Source organism: Bos grunniens, chromosome 17, assembly GCF_055505025.1.
Source record: "Bos grunniens cultivar Pamir isolate PY7600 chromosome 17, Bosgru_T2T1.0, whole genome shotgun sequence".
NCBI classification, from domain to species: Eukaryota; Metazoa; Chordata; class Mammalia; order Artiodactyla; family Bovidae; genus Bos; species Bos grunniens.
In genome coordinates, this window is record NC_141181.1 from 55,611,911 (window position 1) to 55,636,358 (window position 24,448).

Below are 24,448 nucleotides of genomic sequence, written 5' to 3' on the forward strand. Positions count from 1 at the left end.
TATGATCTAGTATTCCAATATTCTAAAATTCTCTCATCTAAAAGTTGGTCTTTGCTTCCATGGTTTGCCTTAAGCACAACAGCAGTAAAGAGGAAAACAATAAACCACTAGGACCCCTCTTCTAGTCCATAATGCTTGCAAAGGCCAAAATATTTTAATAAGCACAAAGAGCAAGAAGCTGTTCTGATTATACAAATATGTCTATAAAGTAATCAGTACTTAAAACCAAAGAGTAAAGTCATTCAAAGTGGTTTTAAGAAGTGCATTAAAGGTAATGTACTAAGCATGAAAATGTGACAAAAGTAACTGTCTCATAACTATAAATTGCTAAATCAGAAACTAATGGACACATGGAAACATACACACTAGTTGGTGATTCTCGGGGTTTTACATTATTTTTGAAAAAGTAAAAATTACCTTAGGACTGTATGTTTTAAAAACTCCTTCATATATACCTCCATTTTTCACTTGTACTTCACATTTGGATCCCTAAAAACACATAATTAATTTATCAAAGAAACAGTGTGCTATGCAGTCATGGAAATAACTCCTTTCATTCTACTTTTTTCATTCAATGTATTAGGTAATCACTGACAGAATAAAAAAATTTTAAAATATTAACAATACACTTAATTCTCAAAATTCTTCAGGAGGTCCTGCTCAGTCTGCAGTATAAGTTTAAACTGGGAAATTTAGTATTTTTGACTCTAGCTTATTAAATAACAAAATAATGCACTAAAGACAATCAACTAGTAATATTTTGTACACAGCAGACTTAACAAGATTGCTTTTACAGTGAGTTACAATGACTTGAATAGAGTTCTAATTTGTTTTCTACATCATCCTGATTAAACATGATCTAAGAAATGTTACTTTTATCATTCATTCACATTTAACTTCAAGAAATTATTTTATTCCACTCACAAGGCAGTTTCTCCCCAATACTCTGAAAACTTACAACAACTGATGTAAGAATATGAACCATCCTCATATTTGCATAGATTCCATCAAAAGAAATCTGTAATATTAAGAAAAAACATTATTGGCACTCATTATTTATCTCTCTATATATTACAGTTAACACTTCTTCTGTTACAAAATGTTTAGTTAGCTTTATACCTCATACTCATTAAAGGAAGATTTGGTTTACTACAATCTTTTCCTCCTTACAATGTATAAGTTTGCAAAGGTGAAATCAATCATACAAATTAAATGTTCTAACTATCTATGATATTAAAAAAAAAAAAAGGCAAAATTGGACTTCCATATATGAAGAAAGACAAAGTCATAGAACAGAAGACAGATCAGTGACTTAAGAGTAGGGCTCACTACAAAGTGGCATGTGGGATTTCTGGAAGTAACAGAACTGTTCTATTATTTCGACCGTGGTGGTGGTTACACAATGTATACAACAAAACTCAAAGAACTGTACACTAAATAGGGTTAAATATACCTTACTAAATAAATAGGGGCGGAGGGGGAACCTCTGTACAAGACCCTTGCCTATCTTTTCTCTTAGTAAATCTCAATCAATGATATTGCTCTAAGGTCTAATAAACCACATCACTTCTTATTACACACTACATAAGCACGTGTCCTGATTCTAAAGAAAATCTATATACAAAAAAGGCAAAGTCTCAAAAATTAGTGACAGCTTTGCATTTATTTCTTGCATTTTGTGGAACCTATATCTTCTGGCCTTTGGGCATAGTTCAATTTCACTGATAAAGTTTCGGCATCTAAAACCATTTTCCAAAGGAGAAAAATGAAAGAAATAAAAGACAGCACATTATTTCTGAAAGAGATGGGAATACCAGACCACCTGACCTGCCTCTTGAGAAACCTATATGCAGGTCAGGAAGCAACAGTTAGAACTGGACATGGAACAACAGACTGGCTCCAAATAGGAAAAGGAGTACATCAAGGCTGTATATTGTCACCCTGCTTATTTAACTTATATGCAGAGTACATCATGAGAAACACTGGACTGGAAGAAACACAAGCTGAAATCAAGATTGCCGGGAGAAATCTCAATAACCTCAGATATGCAGATGATACCACCCTTATGGCAGAAAGTGAAGAGGAACTAAAAAGCCTCTTGATGAAAGTGAAAGAGGAGAGTGAAAAAGTTGGCTTAAAGCTCAACATTCAGAAAACGAAGATCATGGCATCGGGTCCCACCACTTCATGGGAAATAGATGGGGAAACAGTGGAAACAGTGTCAGACTTTATTTTTGGGGGCTCCAAAATCACTGCAGATGGTGACTGCAGCCATGAAATTAAAAGACGCTTACTCTTTGGAAGGAAAGTTATGACCAACCTAGATAGCATATTGAAAAGCAGAGACATTACTTTGCCAACAAAGGTCCGTCTAAGTCAAGGCTATGGTTTTTCCAGTGGTCACGTATGGATGTGAGAGTTGGACTGTGAAGAAAGCTGAGCACCAAAGAATTGATGCTTTTGAACTGTGGTGTTGGAGAAGACTCTTGAGAGTCCCTTGGACTGCAAGGAAATCCAACCAGTCCATCCTAAAGGAAATCAGTCCTGAATATTCACTGGAAAGACTGATGCTAAAGCTAAAACTCCAGTACTTTGGCCACCTCATGTGAAGAGTTGACTCAATGGAAAAGACTCTGATGCTGGGAGGGATTGGGGACAGGAGGAGAAGGGGACAACAGAGGATGAGATGGCTGGATGGCATCACTGACTCGAAGGACGTGAGTCTGAGTAAACTCCGGGAGTTGGTGTTGGACAGGGAGGCCTGGCGTGCTGCGATTCATGGGGTCGCAGAGTCGGACACGACTGAGCAACTGAACTGAACTAAACTTATTTCAAAATCAAGACGCCAAAGTTTTGCCAACTATGGTCCTAGCGTTCCATTCATCTCATTAATCATTTTTATTTGCCTTTAGTCATTTGTAAAACAAATGAGTTATTATTAAGTATGAAAAATCAAAATACTATTTACAATAGTTCTGCATTTCACACATTATAAAACAGTTATAGCTAATAATCTTATGCTAAGCAGTACTAATCTATAAAGGTTATCTGAGATACAAGGCAATTTGGGGGGGGCCTTGGCTTTTGGTCTGTGGGATTTAGAAATCACATTTCCGTTACCAATTTTTCCAAACAAGTAACACTGAAATTACTCACCGTGGATTGAGGCAGTCCTTTGCTACTGTTTCGGCCTCTGAAAAGATTAAATATTTATGAAATTCAACAAGCTAAGCAAGCTAAAATATTTTTTCAAATTTAAAATACCTTATAATCCCATCCAAAAAAAATACACTATCTGTGGGGAAGGATCATCCAATGTGAAGTATAAGGGCTACCTAAGCATGACGCTTGCTGTGCTTTCCAGGCTCAGAGGCCTGCAACAGATATGGGTCAGAGAAGGGAGGAAGGAGGAAAGAATGTGACCATAATCAAAATTAAGTGAATAAAGTAAAAATTAAAACAACCTTACAGAAATAACCAATACCAAAAACAATAATCCCCTCTCCAAAAGTTAACCACTCTGTCATAAAAAACTACTCAGGAGCAAAATACAGATTATATTACCAATTTAACTGACACACTTGACTAATAACATCAAGATACCTCCATTTTCCCCTCACCTCTTAAAATAGGTACTGTGTCTACAACTGCAGAAAAACATTTGAAAATAAGTTAAATCATTCAAAGCATTTTCATTTTAAATACTAAGTGCTCCTGTTAAGATCTATCTAAGTAGCAGTAATCAAGTCGCTCAGTTGTGTCCGACTCTGCGACCCCATGGATTATAGCCCACCAGGCTCCTCCATCCATGGGATTCTCCAGGCAAGAGTACTGGAGTGGGTTGCCATTTCCTTCTCCAGGGGATCTTCCCGACCCAGGGATCGAACCCAGATCACCCACATTGTAGGTAGACACTTTACCGTCTGAGCCACCAGGGAAGTCCAACAGCAAACCAAACCACTCTCCCTGCCAAACCACTCCCTCTGAAACAATGCAGTACACCTATGTCAGTTGTCAAGTAATTTCCAGTAATGTGGAGTCTATTATCAAGTAAATTTAGAGAACAAAATATACTGTAAGGCTTGCTCCAATGGAAAAATTAGCCCCTCTATTATGGAAAAAAAAAAAAAAAAAACACAATAAAGTAAAATGTTATCAGCTCATAAGTATTACTCTTGAGGAAGAGTATTGCAATCTCATTCTAATAAAATAATCACAACACTCAAAACCACAAACTTAAAAACATTCAAAGAGAAGCACAATTCAGGTGAAAAAGCCTAGCAGTATGAATGGTGCCAATTTCCAGAAAAGCAAGATTGATATTAGTACTCTGAGGTCAACTGGTTTTGTTTCTAACTCTCATCTACCTTTTCCCATCTAGAAAATAACGTCTTTGACCAAATAACCCGAGATTACTTCCATTTTTATCATTTCTGCCTCTCACACAACACACATAAAGTCCTAAAGTTTAAGCAATTTATAAAACGTACTACAAACCAGACAGTATATAGTAAGCACCACGTCAAATCTCTCACCCCTACTTTACAGGTGAGGAAATGGAAACAGTAGCAATATGTCTTGACCAAAGTCATCTAGTTTATGAGCAAGAGCAGATATTTAAACCAGGTGATCCAAAGTATAGACTTTGCATTTCTAGGTTATGCTCCTTCTCTGAAATTGTATCACAAAAAATTAACTTGACAATAAAGCCTAGCCCAATCTCTGCATCTTTCAAAAGCCATCTAAATGTATTATGTTTTTCTGTTTATTTGTAGTCGGTAGCCAAAGGCTATAAAATGTCTAAGTATTACCATTTTATCTTATCCTAGTGGTCGCTGAGATGCTACAGTTAAAAGATTTAAACAAATGACACTAATTAAGTGCCCTTAAATTTATGCAGTGTACCCACAAGGCTACTTAAAAGAGTTTAAAACATAAAATTCTACCCACAAGGCTACTTAAAAGAGTTTAAAACATAAAATTCCGTGATAGAAACCACATTTTTTAAAAAATTGAGTGCACACAGTTATATTTTTGATTAATAAAGAGCAACTGTTTTAACAATCCAGTTTACTCAGTAGAACAACCTGGTCAACAGGAAAATCATCAAAGACTCACAGTGGTATAAAGTGGTATAAAAGTATAGAAACTACTGATTTCCACTGCTCTACCAGGTGGCTGGACACCTAAAGGGGATGTTAGCATACAACAGTAGCATTCTCTGAAACCGATAAAAAGCCCACATTCATTCTTGTTTTTTTTCTTTTTGAATCCACTCAGATTATGGTTGACTTTTAGTTTTTTTTCCTTTGGTATTTCAGACAAGCATTCTAATATTTCATATAGTAAAAAAAAAAAAAAAAAAGAAAGAATCTAAAACAAAAAACCCAACCAAGATATTTTAGTTCTAAATATAAGTATAATGCAACAGATCAGATTTAGCAAATCAATAATATCCAGGATTTTAAATTTTCAACCGTCACTGAACATGAGATTAAAATGTGAATCAAAATACCAAATAAATATAAATATACAAAATAATAATAAAGAGCTTATATTGTTTCAAAATAATATAGTAGGGAGGAAACAGGGTTAAAAATGAAACAAGACTGGCATGAGTTGCTAACTGCTGAAGCCAGGTGCAGTGGTATGCAGGGGTTCATTATATCATTCTTTTTACTTTTCAAAATTTCCGTAAGTTAAAAAAGTCTTCTGACATGACACAAAGGGAGTCTGGATTCAATCAAGTGTATAGATCTTCCAATTTACAGAGACCACTGGGTAGTAGAGTAAATTAACTTACACCACGAGGTTACAAGTCAGTTAAATCCAGAATGTGGTAAATTTGACTCAACAGATGACACTTTGGCATGTCAAGAAAAAACAATGTAGAGGAAAAATTATTACACATTTGAAGATACACAATATGAAAAGCAAAATGTGTCTTCCCAATTTCAAAACCTATCACAGAGATTTTCCTGGTGGTCCAGTGGTTAAGAATTCGCCTGCATGTAAAACAGATAGCTAGTGAGAAGCTAACACAGGGAGCTCAGCTCAGTGCTCTGTGACAACCTAGAGGGGTGGGGTTAGGGGTGTGGGAGGGAGGTTCAAGAGGGACGGGATATATGTACACTTACAGTTGATAGATGGGGAAACAGTGGAAACAGTGTCAGACTTCATTTTTGGGGGCTCCAAAATCACTGCAGATGGTGACTGCAGCCATGAAATTAAAAGATGCTTACTGCCTGGAAGAAAAGTTATGTCCAACCTAGATAGCATATTGAAAAGCAGAGACATTACTTTGCCAGCAAAGGTCCATCTAGTCAAGGCTATGGTTTTCCAGTGGTCATGTATGGATGTGAGAGTTGGACTGTGAAGAAGGCTGAGCACCAAAGAATTGATGCTTTTGAACTGTGGTGTTGGAGAAGACTCTTGAGAGTCCCTTGGACTGCAAGGAGATCCAACCGGTCCATTCTGAAGGAGATCAGCCCTGGAATTTCTTTGGAAGGAATGGTGCTAAAGCTGAAACTCTAGTACTTTGGCCACCTCACGTGAAGAGTTGACTCACTGGAAAAGACTCTGATGCTGGGAGGGATTGGGGGCAGGAGGAGAAGGGGACGCCAGAGGATAAGATGGCTGGATGGCATCACTGATTCGATGGACGTGAGTCTGAGTGAACTCCGGGAGTTGGTGATGGACAGGGAGGCCTGGTGTGCTGCAATTCATGGGGTCGCAAAGAGTCGGACACGACTGAGCAACTGAACTGAACTGAACAGTTGATTCACAATGTTGTATAGCAGAAACAAACAATATTGTAAAGAATTATTTTTGAAAACAAATAAATATAAGCTTAAAAAAAGAGAGACTCTGCCTTGCAACACAGGGGATTGCAGGTTTGGTCCTTGGTCGGGAAAGTAAGATTCTGCATACTGTGGGACAAAGCTAGCCTGCACACCACAACTAGAGTCTGTGGGGCACAAGGGAAGATCCTACATGACACAATGAAGATCCTGAGTGCCACAACTTAGCCCTGACCCAGCCATATAAATAATTTTCAAAACTTATCACATAACTAAAGAAATCAAAATAGTATGGTACTGGCATTAAGGACAGCTATAAAAATCAATGGCATAGAATAGAGAGCTGAGAAATAAACCCTCATGTTTATGGGCAACTGATCTTTAACAAGGGGAACAAGATCATTCACGGAAAATCTCTTTAACAAGTGATGCTAGAAAAACTAGATACTCACATGCAAAAAAAGATGAAGCTTTACCTTACACCATATATAAAAATGAACTAAAAAATGGGCCAAAGACCTAAATTTAAAAGCTAAAACCATGAAACTCTCAGAAAAAAACAAAGGGAAAATATTTATGGCTTTGAATTTGGCAATAATTTATTAACTGTGACTTCAAAGGCATACAATATTAAAATATATATATAGGATTTCATCAAAATTAAAAACTTTTGGGCAAAAAACAGTATCAGCATAAAAAGACAATCCACAGAATAATAGAAAATACTTGCATATATCTCATAAGGGGTTAATATCTGAACTACAGAGAGAACTCCTATAATTCAACATCAAAAAACAAATCTCCAAAGAAATTTATAAGTTGGCCAATAAGCACATGAAAAGATGTTAAACCTCACCATTAATTACGAAAATTCAAATCAAAACCACAATGAGCTACCTCTTCACTCCCACTACAATGACTATTATAAATAACCAACCAAAAAAAAAAAAACAACACCCACAAAACCAAGAAAATAACAAGTGTTGACAAAAATGAGGAGAAATTGAAACCCCTGTACACTGCTTGTGGGAATGCAAAATTGTGCAGCTACTGTGGAAAATCGGAGAAGGCAATGGCACCCCACTCCAGTACTCTTGCCTGGAAAATCCCATGGACAGAGGAGCCTGGTGGGCTGAAGTCCAGGGGGTCGCTAAGAGTCGGACACGACTGAACGACTTCACTTTCATTTTTCACTTTCATGCATTGGAGAAGGAAATGGCAACCCACTCCAGTGTTCTTGCCTGGAGAATCCCAGGGACGGGGGAGCCTGGTGGGCTGCCGTCTATGGGGTCGCACAGAGTTGGACATGACTGAAGTGACTTAGCAGCAGCAGCAACTGTGGAAAATAGTATGGCAGTTCAAGGTGGGAAAAAAATCAAATGTGCACTGATAAATGGATAAACATAGTATGCTATCACCCATACAATGGAATATTATTCAAATGAAGTTCTGATACATTCTATAACATGAATGACTCTTGACAACACGAAAAATAAGATATACACAAAATGACAACTATTCCATGCTTCTAATTATGTGAGGTACACAGAATACTCAAATTCACAGACACAGAATACTCAAATTCATAGATACAGAAGGGGCTGTGGGAAAGTTGGAATTGGAAGCAAATGCTTAATATGCATAGGTATAAATACATTGAAAATAAAAAGAAAAGACAAGCATGCAAACAAGAAAGCAAGAGTGGCTATTCTAATATTAGACAACATAGATGTTAAAATAAAAAAGATACTAAAAAGGGACATTTTATAATCATAAAAAAGTCAATCCAACAGGAAGAAGAGTCATTCCTCCAGGACTCTGTATACCCTTTTCACATGAAGTATTGGGCCACTGGAGATGAACTCTTAACAGAAATTATCCGTACAAACCTGATCTCTTTCAGAGCCTTGCTCCTTCACCTAGAGAGTGTGTCTCACGTTCCATTCTCCTTGTCATACTATCAACCTGACAACCGAATTCCAACTAATAAATGTGGAAGGAATGATGGAATTAGAGGGATACTATTTAGTAACCACCATAGTAGCAACTGTTTCAGGCTGAAATCACCAATGGATGCTAGTTTAATAAAGTATCAATAGAAACAGGATACTTATAAAGTCACAAAGTAACTCATCACAAGATACTGATTATGATAAAGTGAAAAATAACTTTATAGAAAAGGAACCCAGCATCATCAAGTGATTAAAATTAACAGCATGAGCAATGAGACAAACATACATCATGCACCTCCTCTCAGGCAATGAGAATACATGTTATCACTTCTGCAATATCTTTGCCAAAAATGTATATAATCTGAATCTAATCATGAGGAAACCTAAGACAAACCCTAATGGAGGGACATTCCACAAAATAACCTGTAATACTCAAAAATTGTCAAATCATCAAAGACTAAGGAACTATACCAGATTAAAGGAGACCAACAAGGCATGACAATTGAACATAACATATAATCCTGGATTAGTTCTTAGATCAGCTTTCTTTTGGAGTGCAGGGGTGGGGGGAGCTGTAAACAATAATACAAAACCAACTAGTAAAATCTGAATAAGATTGACAGATAATAATTTGGCACAATATTAATTTCCTTATTTTGACAACTGTACTGTAGTTTTGTAAGAATATCCTTGTTATTAGGATATACACTCAAGTATTCAGAACTAAGGGGCACCATGTCTCTCATGTTTAAAAAAATTATTTAAATTTTACATTAAATACATATTTATACATTAATTTTAACAATAGAAAATGAAAAAATGGAGTGAGATGCTACTTGAGGAATACAGATGAAGGATACAGAAGAATTCTTTGTATAACTGTAACTTTTATTTATAAACAATTTTTTTAAATTATTAACTATGAGCTATTTATTAACTTCTACTTTAGTGTCCAAAGTGTCTGTACAATTCTGTAATAAACTTGCCCAGCCTTAAATGTTACCTTTTCAAGAAACCTTTCTTAGATTTATGTCATCCAATCAAACAGTGCTCTCTTTGCTAGACTGAAATTTATCATAATCTGCCCTGTAGTTAACAGGGAACCTATCATGCCCACTAACTCAGGGCCATCACCTGACAATATGATGGTGGTGGTTTTTCAGTCATTAAGTCATTTCTGACCCTTTGTGACCCCATGGACTGCAGCACTCCAGGCTTCCCTGTCCTTCACTATTTCCCAAAGTTTGCTCAAACTCATGTCCACTGAGTTGGTGATGCCACCCAACAATCTCGTTCTCTGTCACCCTCTTCTCCTCCTGCCCTCAATCTTTCCCAGGACCACCGTCTTTTCCAATGAGTCAGCTGTTCATATCAGGTGGCCAGAGTGCTGGAGCTTCAGCATCAGTCCTTTCATTGAACATTCAGGGATGATTCTCTTAAGGACTGACTGGTTTGATCTCCCTGCTGTCCAAGGGACTCTCAAGAATCTTCTCCTGCACCACACTTCCGAAGTGTCAATTCTTCGGCACGCAGCCTTCTTTATGGTCCAACTCTCACATTCATACATTCGGAAAAACCATAGCTCTGACTATAAGGACCTTTGCTGGCAAAGTGATGTCGTTTCTTTTATGCTATCTAGGTTTGTCATAGCTTTTCTTCTAAGGAGCAAGCATCTGTTGATTTCATGGCTGCAGTCACTGTCCACAGTGATTTTGAAGCCAAGAAAATAAAATCTGTTACCATTTCTACATTTCCCCCATCTAACTGCCATCTATTTGACAACATAATGTTTTTGTGTAGACCAGAAAATGATGCCTCCTCCAGGAAGTCACAGTCCCACACTAGAAAAAACCGTGCAGTCAGTAGTCAACGCCTTTGTAAAAATTAAGAGGTATCAGAAACAAATGTAGTCCCAAAAGGCATATCATATAGCAAAGAAACTCCTAGATTTCAACACCCACTTATGCCCTTGGCCAGGGTATCTTCAATAAAATTAAATTGGAATAACCAATACTGGCAGACAGGATCTTGTCCATCCTTGTACCATTTACCAAAATCAGCACAGAGGAACTGTGCCTCATATATGATATATACAATACATATTTTGTGAATAAGCCCAGTCAAAAAAGAAAGAAAAAAAATGAACATGAACACTTTCAAAGTAAAGATCTTCCCCCAATTTATGATGAGATTATGTCCTGAATAAACCCACTGTATAAGGTGAAGTAAAAAATAAATGTATATACCTAGCCCACCTTAAAGGTACTCAAAGCATTTACATTAGTCTACAGTGGGACTCAATCATCTATCACAAAGCCTATTATATAATAAAGTGTTGAACATCTCACGTAACTTACTGAACACTGCCCTGAAAGTGAAAACCAGAGTGATTCTATGGGTACAGAATGATTTTAAGTTCTTACCACTTGTAAATTGTGTGGCTGACTAGGAGCTCAGCTCGATGCCACTGACCAACACCATGAGAGAGTATTTTACCACATAAAGCTAACCTGGGAAAAGATCAAAGTTCAAAGCAGGGTTTCTATTGACTGCTTACTGCTTTCACACCATCCTCAGTCAGGGATCATCTGTAATAATTCTTTAAATCAAATATCAGCGAACTACAGCCCACAATTTGTTCTTGTTTGGGCTTTTTGAGTAAATATGGTTTTAAGTTTTTAAAGGGTTTAAGGGAAAAAACAAAAAAAAGCCAAGAACAATATGCAATAGAGAAATTATATGCCTCATAAAAGGGGTCAGTACAAGCAAAATCTGCTGACCTCTGAACTGAAAAATATGGCTGCTATATCAATAACTGCAATTTAAAAATGAAGTCTACTGCTGTTTCACACAAATTACTTCTTCTACAAGAAACTTCTTAATAGTACTACTTTTCACTAAAGTTTAATGTACACAATTGAGAAATGTCATGAAAGTATTGTTGCTCTCATTTAATTATTTTTAGGCTTTACAATGTAATTCAATTGTGGGAGATTTATCTATTAAAAAAATCAAGGTATTTTACTAATGTACATTTGACAATACTGTGAGCAAGTTTCAGAAAGATAAGGACTTTGTAGTGAAACTGTAGACTAAGACAGACTTGAGTCATAGTAAACAACTTGTGAACTCTCATTTGAACAAACTGTAAAAGAAAAATAAGGTGATGAGACACTCGAATTGGAGGTTCTAGCTTATGCAATAAAGCAAGAAAAAGAAATAAAAGGCACAATTAAAAAAAAAAAAGGGCATAATGTTTGGATAGAAAGGAAAACTGTCTTTAATAAATGACAACATGGCTATTTATGCAGAGAATCTACCCAAAAACACCCTACTACAAGTAAGAGAGCTTGGCAAGGCTAACTCAAAATGGATTAATGACCTAATCACAAAAGGTTTAAATAAAATAAAAAATACATATATATTTCTCCCATCACTTGCCTATGACTATCATCAATCTGCTCTCTGTATCTATGAGATTATTCTTTTTTTCCCCTCTCTTTTTTTTTTTTTTTAGCAAACTGAGGAGGCTGGCAACTCTAAATTCAAATAGAACAACTGCCAGATTAACTCAGCCATGGGATCATCTAGATCAATGCTTCAAGAACTATCCCCACAAGAACTTATTTCAGCTTGCTACAAACTGCTTGGGTTCAAATTCTGGCCCTACCACTTTCCAGCTCTGTGACCTTAACCTTTTCACTTCAGCTCTTTGTATCTTAACTTCAGAATCTACAAAATGGTGCTAAAAATAGTATGGTCTTAAAAAATAAAAGAGTATCATCTCACAAGGTTGTGAAAATGATATTCCATATAAACAGTTTGGCTTAAGAACAATGCCTGGCACATTACTAAATTCTTAATTATTATTACTTAGTACAATTATAGAATGGGAAAGACTAGAGATCTCTTCAAGAAAATTAGAGATACCAAGGGAACATTTCATGCAAAGATGGGCTTGATAAAGGACAGAAATGGTATGGACCTAAAAGAAGCAGAAGATATTAAGAAGAGGTGGCAAGAATACACAGAAGAATTGTACAAAAAAGATCTTCACAACCAGACAATCACGAAGGTGTGATCACTCACACCCACCTAGAACCAGACATCCTGGAATGTGAAGTCAGGTGGGCCTTAGGAAGCATCACTACGAACAAAGCTAGTGATGGAATTCCAGTTGAGCTATTTCAAATCCTGAAAGATGATGCTGTGAAAGTGCTGCACTCAATATGCCAGCAAATTTGGAAAACTCAGCAGTGGGCACAGGACTGGAAAAGGCCAGTTTTCATTCCAATCCCAAAGAAAGGCAGTGCCAAAGAATGCTCAAACTACCACACAATTGCACTCATCTCACAAGCCAGTAAAGTAATGCTCAAAATTCTCCAAGCCAGGCTTCAGCAATACATGAACCGTGAACTTCCACATGTTTACGCTGGTTTTAGAAAAGGCAGAGGAACCAGAGATCAAATTGCCAACATCCGCTGGATCATGGAAAAAAACTGGACATGGAACAAAGACTGGTTCCAAATAGGAAAAGGAGTATATCAAGGCTGTATATTGTCACCCTGCTTATTTAACTTCTATGCAGAGCACATCATGAGAAACACTGGGCCGGAGGACGCACAAGCTGGAATCAAGATTGCCCGGGGAAATATCAATAACCTCAGATAAGCAGATGACACCACCCTTATGGCAGAAAGCAAAGAACTAAAGAGCCTCTTTATGAAAGTGAAAGAAGAGAGTGAAAAAGTTGGCTTAAAGCTCAACATTCAGAAAACAAAGATCATGGCATCTGGTCCCATCACTTCACGGCAAATAGATGGGCAACAGTGGAAACAGTGGCTGACTTTATTTTTCTGGGCTCCAAAATCACTGCAGATGGCGACTGCAGCCATGAAATTAAAAAGATGCTTGCTCCTTGGAAGGAAAGTTATGATCAACCTAGACAGCATATTAAAAAGCAGAGACGGGGGGACTGGGATAAAATAAATAAATAAAAAGCAGAGACGTTACTTTGCCAACAAAGGTCCGTCTAGTCAAGGCTATGGTTTTTCCAGTAGTCATGTATGGGTGTGAGAGTTGGACTATAAAGAAAGCTGAGCACCAAAGAATTGGTGCTTTTGAACTGTGCTGTTGGAGAAGACTCTTGAGAGTCGCTTGGACTGCAAGGAGATCCAACTAGTCCATCCTAAAGGAGATCAGTCCTGAATATTCATTGGAAGGACTGATGATAAGGCTGAAACTCCAATACTTCTGCCACCTAATGCAGAGAGCTGACTCATCTGAAAAGACCCTGATGCTGGCAAAGATTGAGGGCAGGAGAAGGGGACGACGGAGGATGAGATGGTTGGATGGCATCACCAACACAATGGACGTGGGTTTGGGTGGACTCCGGGAGTTGGTGATGGACAGGGAGACCTGGCATGCTGCGGTTCATGGGGTCACAAAGAGTCGGACACAACTGAGGAACTGAAGTGAACACAATTATCTCCCTCATATTAGTTTTACTCAGAGGAAGGCTTGGCCACAAAGCCATGCACAATTAGATACACCTATGGCCTAGATACACCAAAATTTACACGTACTTTGGATAAAATGGAATCCTGGGGGTTCAAGTTTAGTGTTGTCCAATAGAACTTTCTATAATGAATTTTTTAAAAACTTCTATATCTATGCTGCCCAATACAGTAGCCACTAGGCACATGTGGCAGCTGAGCACTTGAAATATGGCTAGCGTGACTGAGAAGCTGATTTTTCTTACATTTTAATTAACTTAATTCTAAATATAAATAGCAGGACATAACACTGGCAGTCCAGTGGTTGAGACTCTGCACAGCACTTCCACTGCAGGGAGCATGAGTTTGATCCCTGGTTGGGGAACTAAGATCCTGCATGCTGTCTGGTATGGCCGAAAATTAATTAAATTTAAAATGCAGGCCACACTAAAGAACTTTAATGTTAATAGCCATATGTAGATAGTGGCTGCCATACTGGACAATGCAGTCCTTTCTTTGAGCTTCTCCAGGAGTAGGTGTTACCTACTTTCCAAAGCATCCATTCCCTCTGACGTATACCAGGAGTGCTTCCTTATACTGAACTCAAGTCTCTCCCCAATGGTTTTACCCATTAGTCATTTATATTTCCTGGGGCCTCAGAACAACTTTAATCCCCTTCAAAAGACAAGTGCTAACGGGGAGGGGAGTAATGGGAAACAAGATGAGCCATTCACTGATAACTGTAGGGTCTTAAATTGTTCCTTTTATATATGTTGAAATTTTCTTTTAAAAAATTCTCATTAAAAAAATTCTAATTAGCACTTATTTCAAGCTCACTTCATTTCTTCTCTGACTACAAAGAGTTTCAAGTCTGTCTCCATGCTTTAATACTTAATCTCCTCCAATTCTTCCACACTGTGAACCAAAATTTTCAGCCAACAATCATGTTTATAAGCATCTGTGTACTTTGGCACAAACTTTTCCCTGCCTAGAACGTCCTCTTCTCTTCCACGGCCTCACTGGAAACTGCTTATCATTCCTCAAGATCCATCTCAACCCTCACTGCTTTTTAAAGTTTTTTTCTTCACTACTCACCCAGTAGTCATGTACGGATGTAAGAGTTGGACTATAAAGAAAGATGAGCGCCAAAGAAATGATGCTTTTGAACTGTGGTGTTGGAGAAGACTCTTGAGAGTCCCTTGGACAGCAAGGAGATACAACCAGTCCATCCTAAAGGAAATCAGTCCTGAATGTTCACTGGAAGGACTGATGCTGAAGCTGAAACTCCCAATACTTTGGCCACCTGATGCGAAGAACTGACTCACTGGAAAAGACTCTGATGCTGGGAGGGATTGAAGGCGGAAGGAGAAGGGGACGACAGGATGAGATGGTTGGATGGCATCACCGACTCGATGGACATGAGTTTGAGTAAGCTCCAGGAGGTGGTGATGGACAGGGAGGCCTGGCATGCTGCAGTCCACAGAGTCACAAAGAGTGGGACATGACTGAGTGACTGAACTGAACTGAACACCCAAAGCAGTCATTCACTTGCTTCTCAGTACTACCAGTTTACACTCCCTACATGCCTGCCATTCCCAACTACACTCACTGCGTAACCTGGAAGCAGAGCTGCTCATTCATTGTTTAACTATTCCAGTCTTGATAGCTTCAAACTTTCAGTGACGTAATCAATAGTATGCATACCAACTCAATGAAATGTTAAACTGTGTCTACTATTATATTAATAGTATTACCCTAAACCCATTAACAAGCAGCTTACTTGCTCAAGTCGTTTTTACTTATTTCCAAACACACTAATAGTAACAGCTGAAAGTTACTAAGCACTTACCACATGCCAGGCACTGATTTAAGTATTTTTCACATGTAATTCATTTAATCCTCATCACTTCCATTTCATTTTTTTTTTTTTCTTTTTTTTTTCAAAAATTTTATTTAAAAAAAAATCACATGCTCCCCATCCTGAACCCTCCTCCCTCCCAACCTCCCCATACCATCCCCCTGGGCCTTCCCAGCGCACCAGCCCCAAGCATCCAGCATCGTGCACCGAACCTGGACTGGCATCTCGTTTCATACATGACATTTCACATGTTTCAATGACATTCTCCCAAATCTTCCCACCCTCTCCCACAGAGTCCATAAGACTGTTCTATACATCAGTGTCTCTTTTGCTGTCTCGTACACAGGGTTATCGTTACCATCTTTCTAAATTCCATATACATGCGTTAGTATACCCTTCCTCCATTTCATAGAGGAAGAAACTCAAGCACAAGTGAAATAACCTGCAGGGTGCTAAATAAATAGTGTGCAACTCTGGACAAGCCATTTAAAGTTCTTGCTCCTGTGTAAAATAAAGAGGATGAGTCATGATCTCAAATGCAAGCTTCCAATTCTAAAATTCAGATTTGGAGGAGGAGTAGGAACACTGACTTGTGAAAAGAAACAGTGTTACTTTAGGCATTTACCAGAAAACAGTCTGAGGAGAAATGTGATTCTTTTCATTCTTATAGTTTATATATAGCAAGCTACTATGGTAAAACATGGAACATGTTTTCAAATAAGAAAGCTAATATATTTAGGACAAGCTAAGTTCTGCAGGAGTTGATAAAATAAATGAGAATTAGTTTCATGGAACATGTGAACCAGATCTTAGAGGCTAAGTATAAGAATGTGGAAAAGGAGAATACTGATAGAAGAGCAGGCAGGGAGTAGAGGCTGAGCTTGATACCTGCAGAGGCGATGAGAAAAGGAGACCATGCTGATTTAAATGGAGGTCATGTTCTGAAGAGTTAATGAAAAACATGACAGAAAGATAAAATGGGATTGGCAAATGTCCATGGTTCTGTGGCCTGTTTTTACATGGCCCAGAGCTAAGAATGATTTTTACATTTAAAAAGGTAAAAAAAAAAAAAAAAAAAAGAAGAAGAAGAAGCAAAAAAGATAGTATGAGGCCTGTATCTTTCTTTATCTTTGTGCCCAGTGATTCTATGCTGCTGCTGCTGCTAAGTCGCTTCAGTCGTGTCCGACTCTGTGTGACCCCATAGACGGCAGCCCACCAGGCTCCCCTATCCCTGGGATTCTCCAGCCAAGAACACTGGAGTGGGCTGCCATTTCCTTCCCCAATGCATGAAAGTGAAAAGTGAAAGTGAAGTCGCCCAGTAGTGTCCAACTCTTAGTGACCCCCTGGACTGCAGCCCACCAGGCTCCTTCGTCCATGGGATTTTCCAGGCAAGAGTACTGGAGTGGGGTGCCACTGCCTTCTCCATGAGGCCTGTAGGCCCAAAATATTTATTATTTGCCTTTTTACAGAAGATCTGCCAACCCCTGGTTTAGATTATGGCAAGGATTGAGAGTGAAGAGGACCTCAGGCTTGGGAATAAGATGATTTTTGAACAGATAGTTGGCCCAACAAAAATAGAGTTTAAATCTAATAGCAAAAGGAAGGCTAGGTTAAACAGGTGTGAAAAATTAATGTGCTATAATACGAATAAAATATATGATAGCTAAAATGATTATCTGGCCCACAGATAACTGCACCATAGCCAGAAACTTCTCTAAAAGCCACGGAACAGAGGAATCATTTCTTCAACTATTCAATCCCTTCTTTTTGAAGGACTAATATGTGCTGCTGAAGCTTCACTCAGTGTATCCTTCTAGCCCCAGGGCTATGCAGTCTCCAGTTTGACTAAGACAGAGTGGAGAAGTTGGTTCTAGCACTAATTCTCCTACAGAAACGTAAGTGGTGTTGGAATTCTTAGATCAAGTCAAAAATGCCTTCTTAACCCACAACATAGTACGGTACTACTGAGTTCAAATTAATTATGGATAACAACTATCAATTACAAAATAGGCAGATGCAGAAAGCACCACCATTTATAACACTGCTTTCAAATTTTAAAATAAAAATCTTGAGCTTATCAGATCCATTTATCAAGAGAACTGCCAGGACTAAGGCATGGTTAATTGAAGCCATTTTATGGCTAATAATGACTAAATTGCTTTCTTCATTGATTTTTATCTGCTTTTGTTTTGTCATAGAGCTAAACTAGAAGCAGTGGGGCACAGTTATTAAAAGCAAAACTCTGAAGTCTTACAGGGTTAGAATCTCAGCTTTATCACTTCCTAGCCCTTGACCCTGGACAAGTTCCTTAATTTGTCTGAACCACCATTTCCTCGTCTGTAAAGTGGATATGGCACTACCAACATGACAGGCTGGGCTGTTCTAAGGATTAAAGGATATATAAGTAATGCACTTGGCATGATTCCTGAAACCTAATAGGCATGAAATAAATGGTAACTATCATTATATAAATAGAAAGCGCTCCACAAACTGTTTTCACATCATATATACATATCTATAGACTTTTTCCTTCAGAAAAATGGCTTCCATTTGGCTCACAAATGCTAGTTTTTTCTAACACGTTTTACAGAGGGAAAAAAGTGTTATAATAAATAGGAATTCTCATTTATTCTCTAACCTTTTAGATTGAGTTAAAAATATATAGACTTCCTATGTAACATTTACAGATTATGAATAACTAAATTCCTTATCTGTCACAAATGTAAATTCGTCATTTTCTTTTCCACTTTTCATCCCAAGGAGGTGGTTTACGTACATTCCTTCACTCAGTGAAGCTAGTGACTCAATTCCTGGTCAGTTAAAATAAGAAACTAATTGTAACATTCCTTAAATTCATCACCAGTTTTCTCCTATTCTCACTTGCATATACTTTTTCAGAGATCCTAAAAAAAAAAAAATAGTAAGTCACTGCATCTCTGCCACTTTCTAGCAAAGTTAAAACAGGTCACTTAGCTTCTCTGGGCCTTAGCTTCCTCACAGGTAAAATGGGAAGGCCCAACAGATTATCTAACAGGATTGTGTGATAATCAAATGAGAAAAAAAAGTGCATATATTATATATATATATATATGTAAAAGGTAGGTATATGCCCCAGCAAAACAGGAAGCTCATTTTCCTCTCCCTTTCAATTATGACCCTAGTCGGCTTTCACAAGCTTAGACCAGGAGACTTCTCAAACATAGTGATTTCTGTTACTCATCAGTGGCTATCCCAAAAGCATTAAAAGGAATAAGACCCTTAGCAACATACCAGAATGCTAGTAAGAGGGTCGATCTTCTGAAAAAGAAATAAGCCTTTTTTCTCTTCATCTAAAAGACTTCCTTCCAATACTTTATAAGACAGAAGCACATTAAGTAAGCATTAGCAACTCAAACATATTGTGGGGAATCAAAGGTTTGAACTTTCTGCCCTGTTTCCCTTAATAATAGTATATAAGCTCCAGGAAGGGAGAGACCGCCTCTGGCTTATTCACCACTGTATTCCCCCAAACCAAGCAAACACGAGGTACTCAAAAAGTTTAACTATGGTTTGCCTATAAAATAAATGCCATGTTCCATTGGAGGTGACAACTTTTCCTTGGTAGGGTAAATTCATCTGCTTAATAATGAAACCAATGTTCATAGAGTAAATAAATAATCTACCACTTACTAGGTATACAAAGTAGTGCAAAGCACTTGTCCCTGTCCTCAAGATGCTCTAAATCTACAAGGCAGACAATGCAAATACAGAAGTTCCTTTACTCTCAAAGAAGTTAGATCCCAAATAGTTTCTTGTCACCAAAGATCAACAAATGGCACATGAAAAGATGTTCAATATCATTAGGCGTAAGGAAATGGAGTCAAACCACAATGAAATATCACTACATAGCCACCAGAATAACTGAAATTAAAAACTACCGTAACAAGTGTTGGGCTTCCCTGATGACTTAGTAGTAAAGAATCTGCCTGCCAATGCAGGAGACTTGGGTTCGATCCCTTGATCGGGAAGATCCTCTGGAGAAGGAAATGGCAACCCCCTTCCGTATTCTTGCCTGGGAAATTCCACGGACTCAGGAGCCTGGCGCACTACAGTCCATGGAGTCACAAACAGCCAGACACGACTTAGCAACTGAACAACAATACCAAGCGTTGCCAAGAAATTAGAGAAGTTAGAAATCAGTTACTGGGACTATCCTGTTGGTCCAGTGGTTAAGAATTCACCTGCCAATAAAAGGGACACTGGTTCAATCCCTGGTCCAGAAAAATGCCACATGCCATGGGCAACTAAGCCCGTGCGCCACAACTACTGAGCCCATGCTCTAGAGCGCGTGCTCTGCAACAAGAAGTCACTGCAGTGAGAAGCCCATGCACTGTAACTAGAGAATAGCCCCACTTGCTGCAACTAAAGAAAACATACGTGCAGCAACAAAGACCCAGCACAGCCAAAAATGAACTTTACAAACGAAAAAAAAAAAAAAAATCAGTTACTTTAGAAGTTTTGCAATTACTTTTAAAAATAAATAAACATTTGCCATACAACTTAGCAATTCCTTTTCTATGTATTTAATCAAGAGAAATAAAATTGTTATGACCACACAAAACCTGTACATAAATATTCACAGCAGCTTTATTCATAATAGCCAAAAACTGCTAACAATTTAAAAGTCTATCATTTGATAAACAACCATTGTACTTGCACACAACAGAACACTACTCAACAAGAAAAAGGAAGAAACTGTTACATGCAGTTAACATGAATCTCAAAGTATTTTGTTAAGTGAGAGAAGGCAATCACAAAAGGTTGTATAAAGACAAAACTTTGTGGTTCAGCTGGTAAAGAATCCACCTGCAATGTGGGAGACCTGGGCTCGATCCCTGGGTTGGAAAGATCCCCTGGAGAAGAGAAAGACACTCCAGTCTTCTGGCCTGGAGAATTCCATGGACTGTATAGTCCATGGGGTCGTAAAGAGTTGGACACAACTGAATGACTTTCACTTTCAAAATGTTAGGAAATAGATCAGTGATTGCCAGGTTTGGAGGAAGGGGACTGACTGAAAAGAAGGAAAACTTTATGGGATGATACTATGATTGTGGTGGTAGTTTTATGACTATATTTTTCAAAACTCTAGAACTGTACACTAAAAAGTGTTAGTCAGTCAGTCATGTCCGACTCTTTGTGGCCCCATGAAAGGTAGCCCACCAGGCTCCTCCATCCATGGGATTCTCCAGGCAAGAATACTGGAGTGGGTTGCCATTTTCCTCTCCACACTAAAAAGGGTGAACTTTATTTTTTGTGAATTATATTTCAGTATGTCTAATTAAAATACAATTTACTACAATAACTGTCAAGCAATTTAAGCTAAACCACAGCACACTGAGCAAAGAAATTTTAAAAAGTTCTTCTGTTTATCCCTGTGATCCTAAGTCCAAAATGGACAGGAGAAAGTTTAAACACTTAAAGACCCAATATATGAACATTCTATTTGGCATCTTTTCCCAAAAGACAATCACTTAATAATCTTTTCTGTTATCACTGGAGATGCTTTAGACTCTTTATTCAATGAACTGTGAACCTGTAGCACTGTTTGTAGGTCTACAAAAATTTCAGCAATAGCATTTTAACTACTTTAGCCTTCTCCCAAATTAACACTACTACCTGCAAATTTCCAAGTTTTTCCATTTCATCCACTAATTCTCTTTAACTTTAGCTGATTATTACTGACTCAATAAGCATGGTACTTTCTGCTCTCTGTCCTTCAGAATAATTTGTCTCATCCCAAGCTATCATTTCCTACTACTTATTTTTTAAAATCTCTCATTTCTACCATAATTAAGTGCTTTCTTCTGACTGGAGCTATCAATCCTCACTGCTGCTGCTCTCTCTGAAAATGACAACTTTAACAACAACAAACTAAGCTCAAACACAATAAACACAGAGAAGTTTAAAATGACAAGGGTCACTGACTACAAAATGACCATAAACCCACTCCCCTCCCCAAAATGGAAAAAACAAAAAAGGCCCTCTATTGGTGGGATGAACCCACTTTTGTTCTGTGGTGTAGCTGTGCTTCTATTTCAGAGATCATCCTAAGGAGAAAGCCTGCCAAGCGGAGGAGCTGCTGCACTTAAATACAAGGCACTGTATATGGTATGTCCCTGGTGGTCCAGTGGTTAAGAATCTGCCTTGAAATTCAAGGGTCATGGGTTTCATGCCTGGTAGGGGAACATATTGCCATGGAACATTATGAAGACTTCGAGCCACAAATACTGAGCCCACACACTCTGGAGCACAAGTGTCACAACCAAGACTTGATGCAGCCAAATAAATAAATAAATAAATAAATATTAAAACAAAAGAAAACACCCACCATACACTGAATACCACAGGAACAAAACTTGTCAAAAGCTACAGGGGCACAGGAAGAATCCCATTTTCCTAGGGCAAATATGGTGAAACACCATGCAAGAGAGAATCTGGGCTAAGACTTCAAAAACCTATGCTTAGGAGGACAAGATAACTAGACTGACACAACTTGATTTATTCTAGAGAATACAGTATCCACAATCTGTGGAGGGACTTGACTAACAGACTATTCATTAATAGTCTGGATTTGATTCAGCTAGAAATGAGAGCCACTAAAAGTTTCTGAACAGAAACAGTACACAATTGAAGATGTTTAGGAGAGTTTTTTTTTTGTTTTTTTTTTTTGAGGTGGTGACAAAGATTCTCATGGCTATGGAGTATGCGCGAAGTATCTGGCCATGAAGTAACCAATCAGGAAGTTTACTAAGCTACAGTCAGCAAATACCCTCTGGTGACCATGATAAAAAGACTCAATCCACCCCCTTTCTCTATCTACATCTCTTCTCTAAAGCCAAATGAAATCTCAGAATCCTCCAAACAATACACCTATCAATCACAATTAACAGACAAAGTGAAACCTATTTGCCAGCCAGATTAAAGATCAAGAAAGGAAAAGCATGCCCGGTAGAAACAGAGGAACTTCACTTTGGATTCCAGTTCCTAAGTTAAAAGGACTAAAGAGACACTTTGCCACTTATATGTGTCAGAAAACAAAAAATAGCAAAGTCTAATTGGAACACATAGAGAAACTTTTTCTAGATAGGTAGATTTCTCCTTAGAATACTAAATTAGTATCAAATTTTGAAAACAATTCTGAAGAAACATATTATTAATACAAAGAAGAGGGAACAAGATTCTAAAGTCAGTTATGCAGCCAATGATGAGAGAATATTCGCAAATAATGTCTGTGGCCTTAATTTCTTCAACAGTAAAGAAAATGAAAACTAAAAACTCACCAGAGTCACTTCCAACTCCAAATCTGTGTAATTTTAAAATACTGAGGGAATTACCTGGTTTATTAATGGTTAGGGCTTTATGCTTTCACTGCCAAGGACCCAGGTTTGACTCCTGGTCGCAGAAGTAAGATCCCACAAATGCATGGGAGTGACCCAAAAAGCATAAAATATTGACAGCTTAATATATGTCAATATATTAATGTAATAAAAATGCAGAATCTCACTTTCTAAGGAAGGTATTCTTTCCCGCTTTAATAAGTACAGAAACTGAGCCTGAGAGTAACTTGCCCATTTGTTCACTCAACCATCTGACCACTTAAGTGTCAAGCATGGTTCAGAAGACTACTACACAATCGTGAACAAAATGAAGTTGTGGTCCTCAGAACTTAAATTTTAGTCACGAGGGGATGAACTCCAATTCTAGTCCAGATTAGGATTATCAGATAAAAGATACGCAGTTAAATTTGGATTTCAGATAATAAATAATTTTGTTCCATGCAATTTGGGACCTATTTATACCAAAAAATTAGTGGTTGTTTATCAGAAATTCCAGTTCGGGGGGTATAAATTAGAAGTTTGGGACTGACACACACACACAGCTATATATAAACTGGATAACCAACAAGGGCCTACTGTACAGCACAGAGGACTATTCTCAATATTCTGTAATAATCTATGAGGGAAACAAATCTGAAAAAGAATACACATGCCTGAATCACTTTGCTGTACACCTCAAACTAACACAACATTGTAAATCAACTGTTTTTTTAAAAATAAAAATGCAAGTTTAACTGGGTATTTTTATTTGCTAAATCTGGCAACTTTAGTGTAGATATTAACTGCAAAACACTTTCTCAATCCTTTTACTGTATCTCGGTGCCTCTAAATCAGTGACTTTGACTACACCAGTGAAAAATTAGTTTAAATTGTAAGAGTATATATACAGCAATTGAAACAAATTCCTTAAAACAATCCTCACCCTTAGAATAAGATACTACAGGGCATTGCACTTTTTCAAAATGTT

The 24,448-nt window shown here is 37.8% G+C and overlaps 1 protein-coding gene across 50 annotated transcripts in view; it reads right to left on the reverse strand.

The window, feature by feature from the left end:
- ATXN2 (ataxin 2) overlaps nucleotides 1-24,448 on the reverse strand; it is a 102,739-nt gene that overhangs the window by 69,204 nt on the left and 9,087 nt on the right. For all 50 annotated transcript variants that reach the window (XM_086347799.1, XM_086347797.1, XM_086347804.1 and 47 more), the window contains exons 2-4: nucleotides 3,157-3,193; nucleotides 959-1,018; nucleotides 418-489 (exon numbers count right to left, since the gene is read on the reverse strand). In XM_086347799.1, coding sequence (XP_086203925.1) covers nucleotides 418-489; nucleotides 959-991 — 105 coding nt within the window. In that variant the 5' untranslated portion in view covers nucleotides 992-1,018; nucleotides 3,157-3,193. The remainder of the gene's footprint in view (nucleotides 1-417; nucleotides 490-958; nucleotides 1,019-3,156; nucleotides 3,194-24,448) is intronic.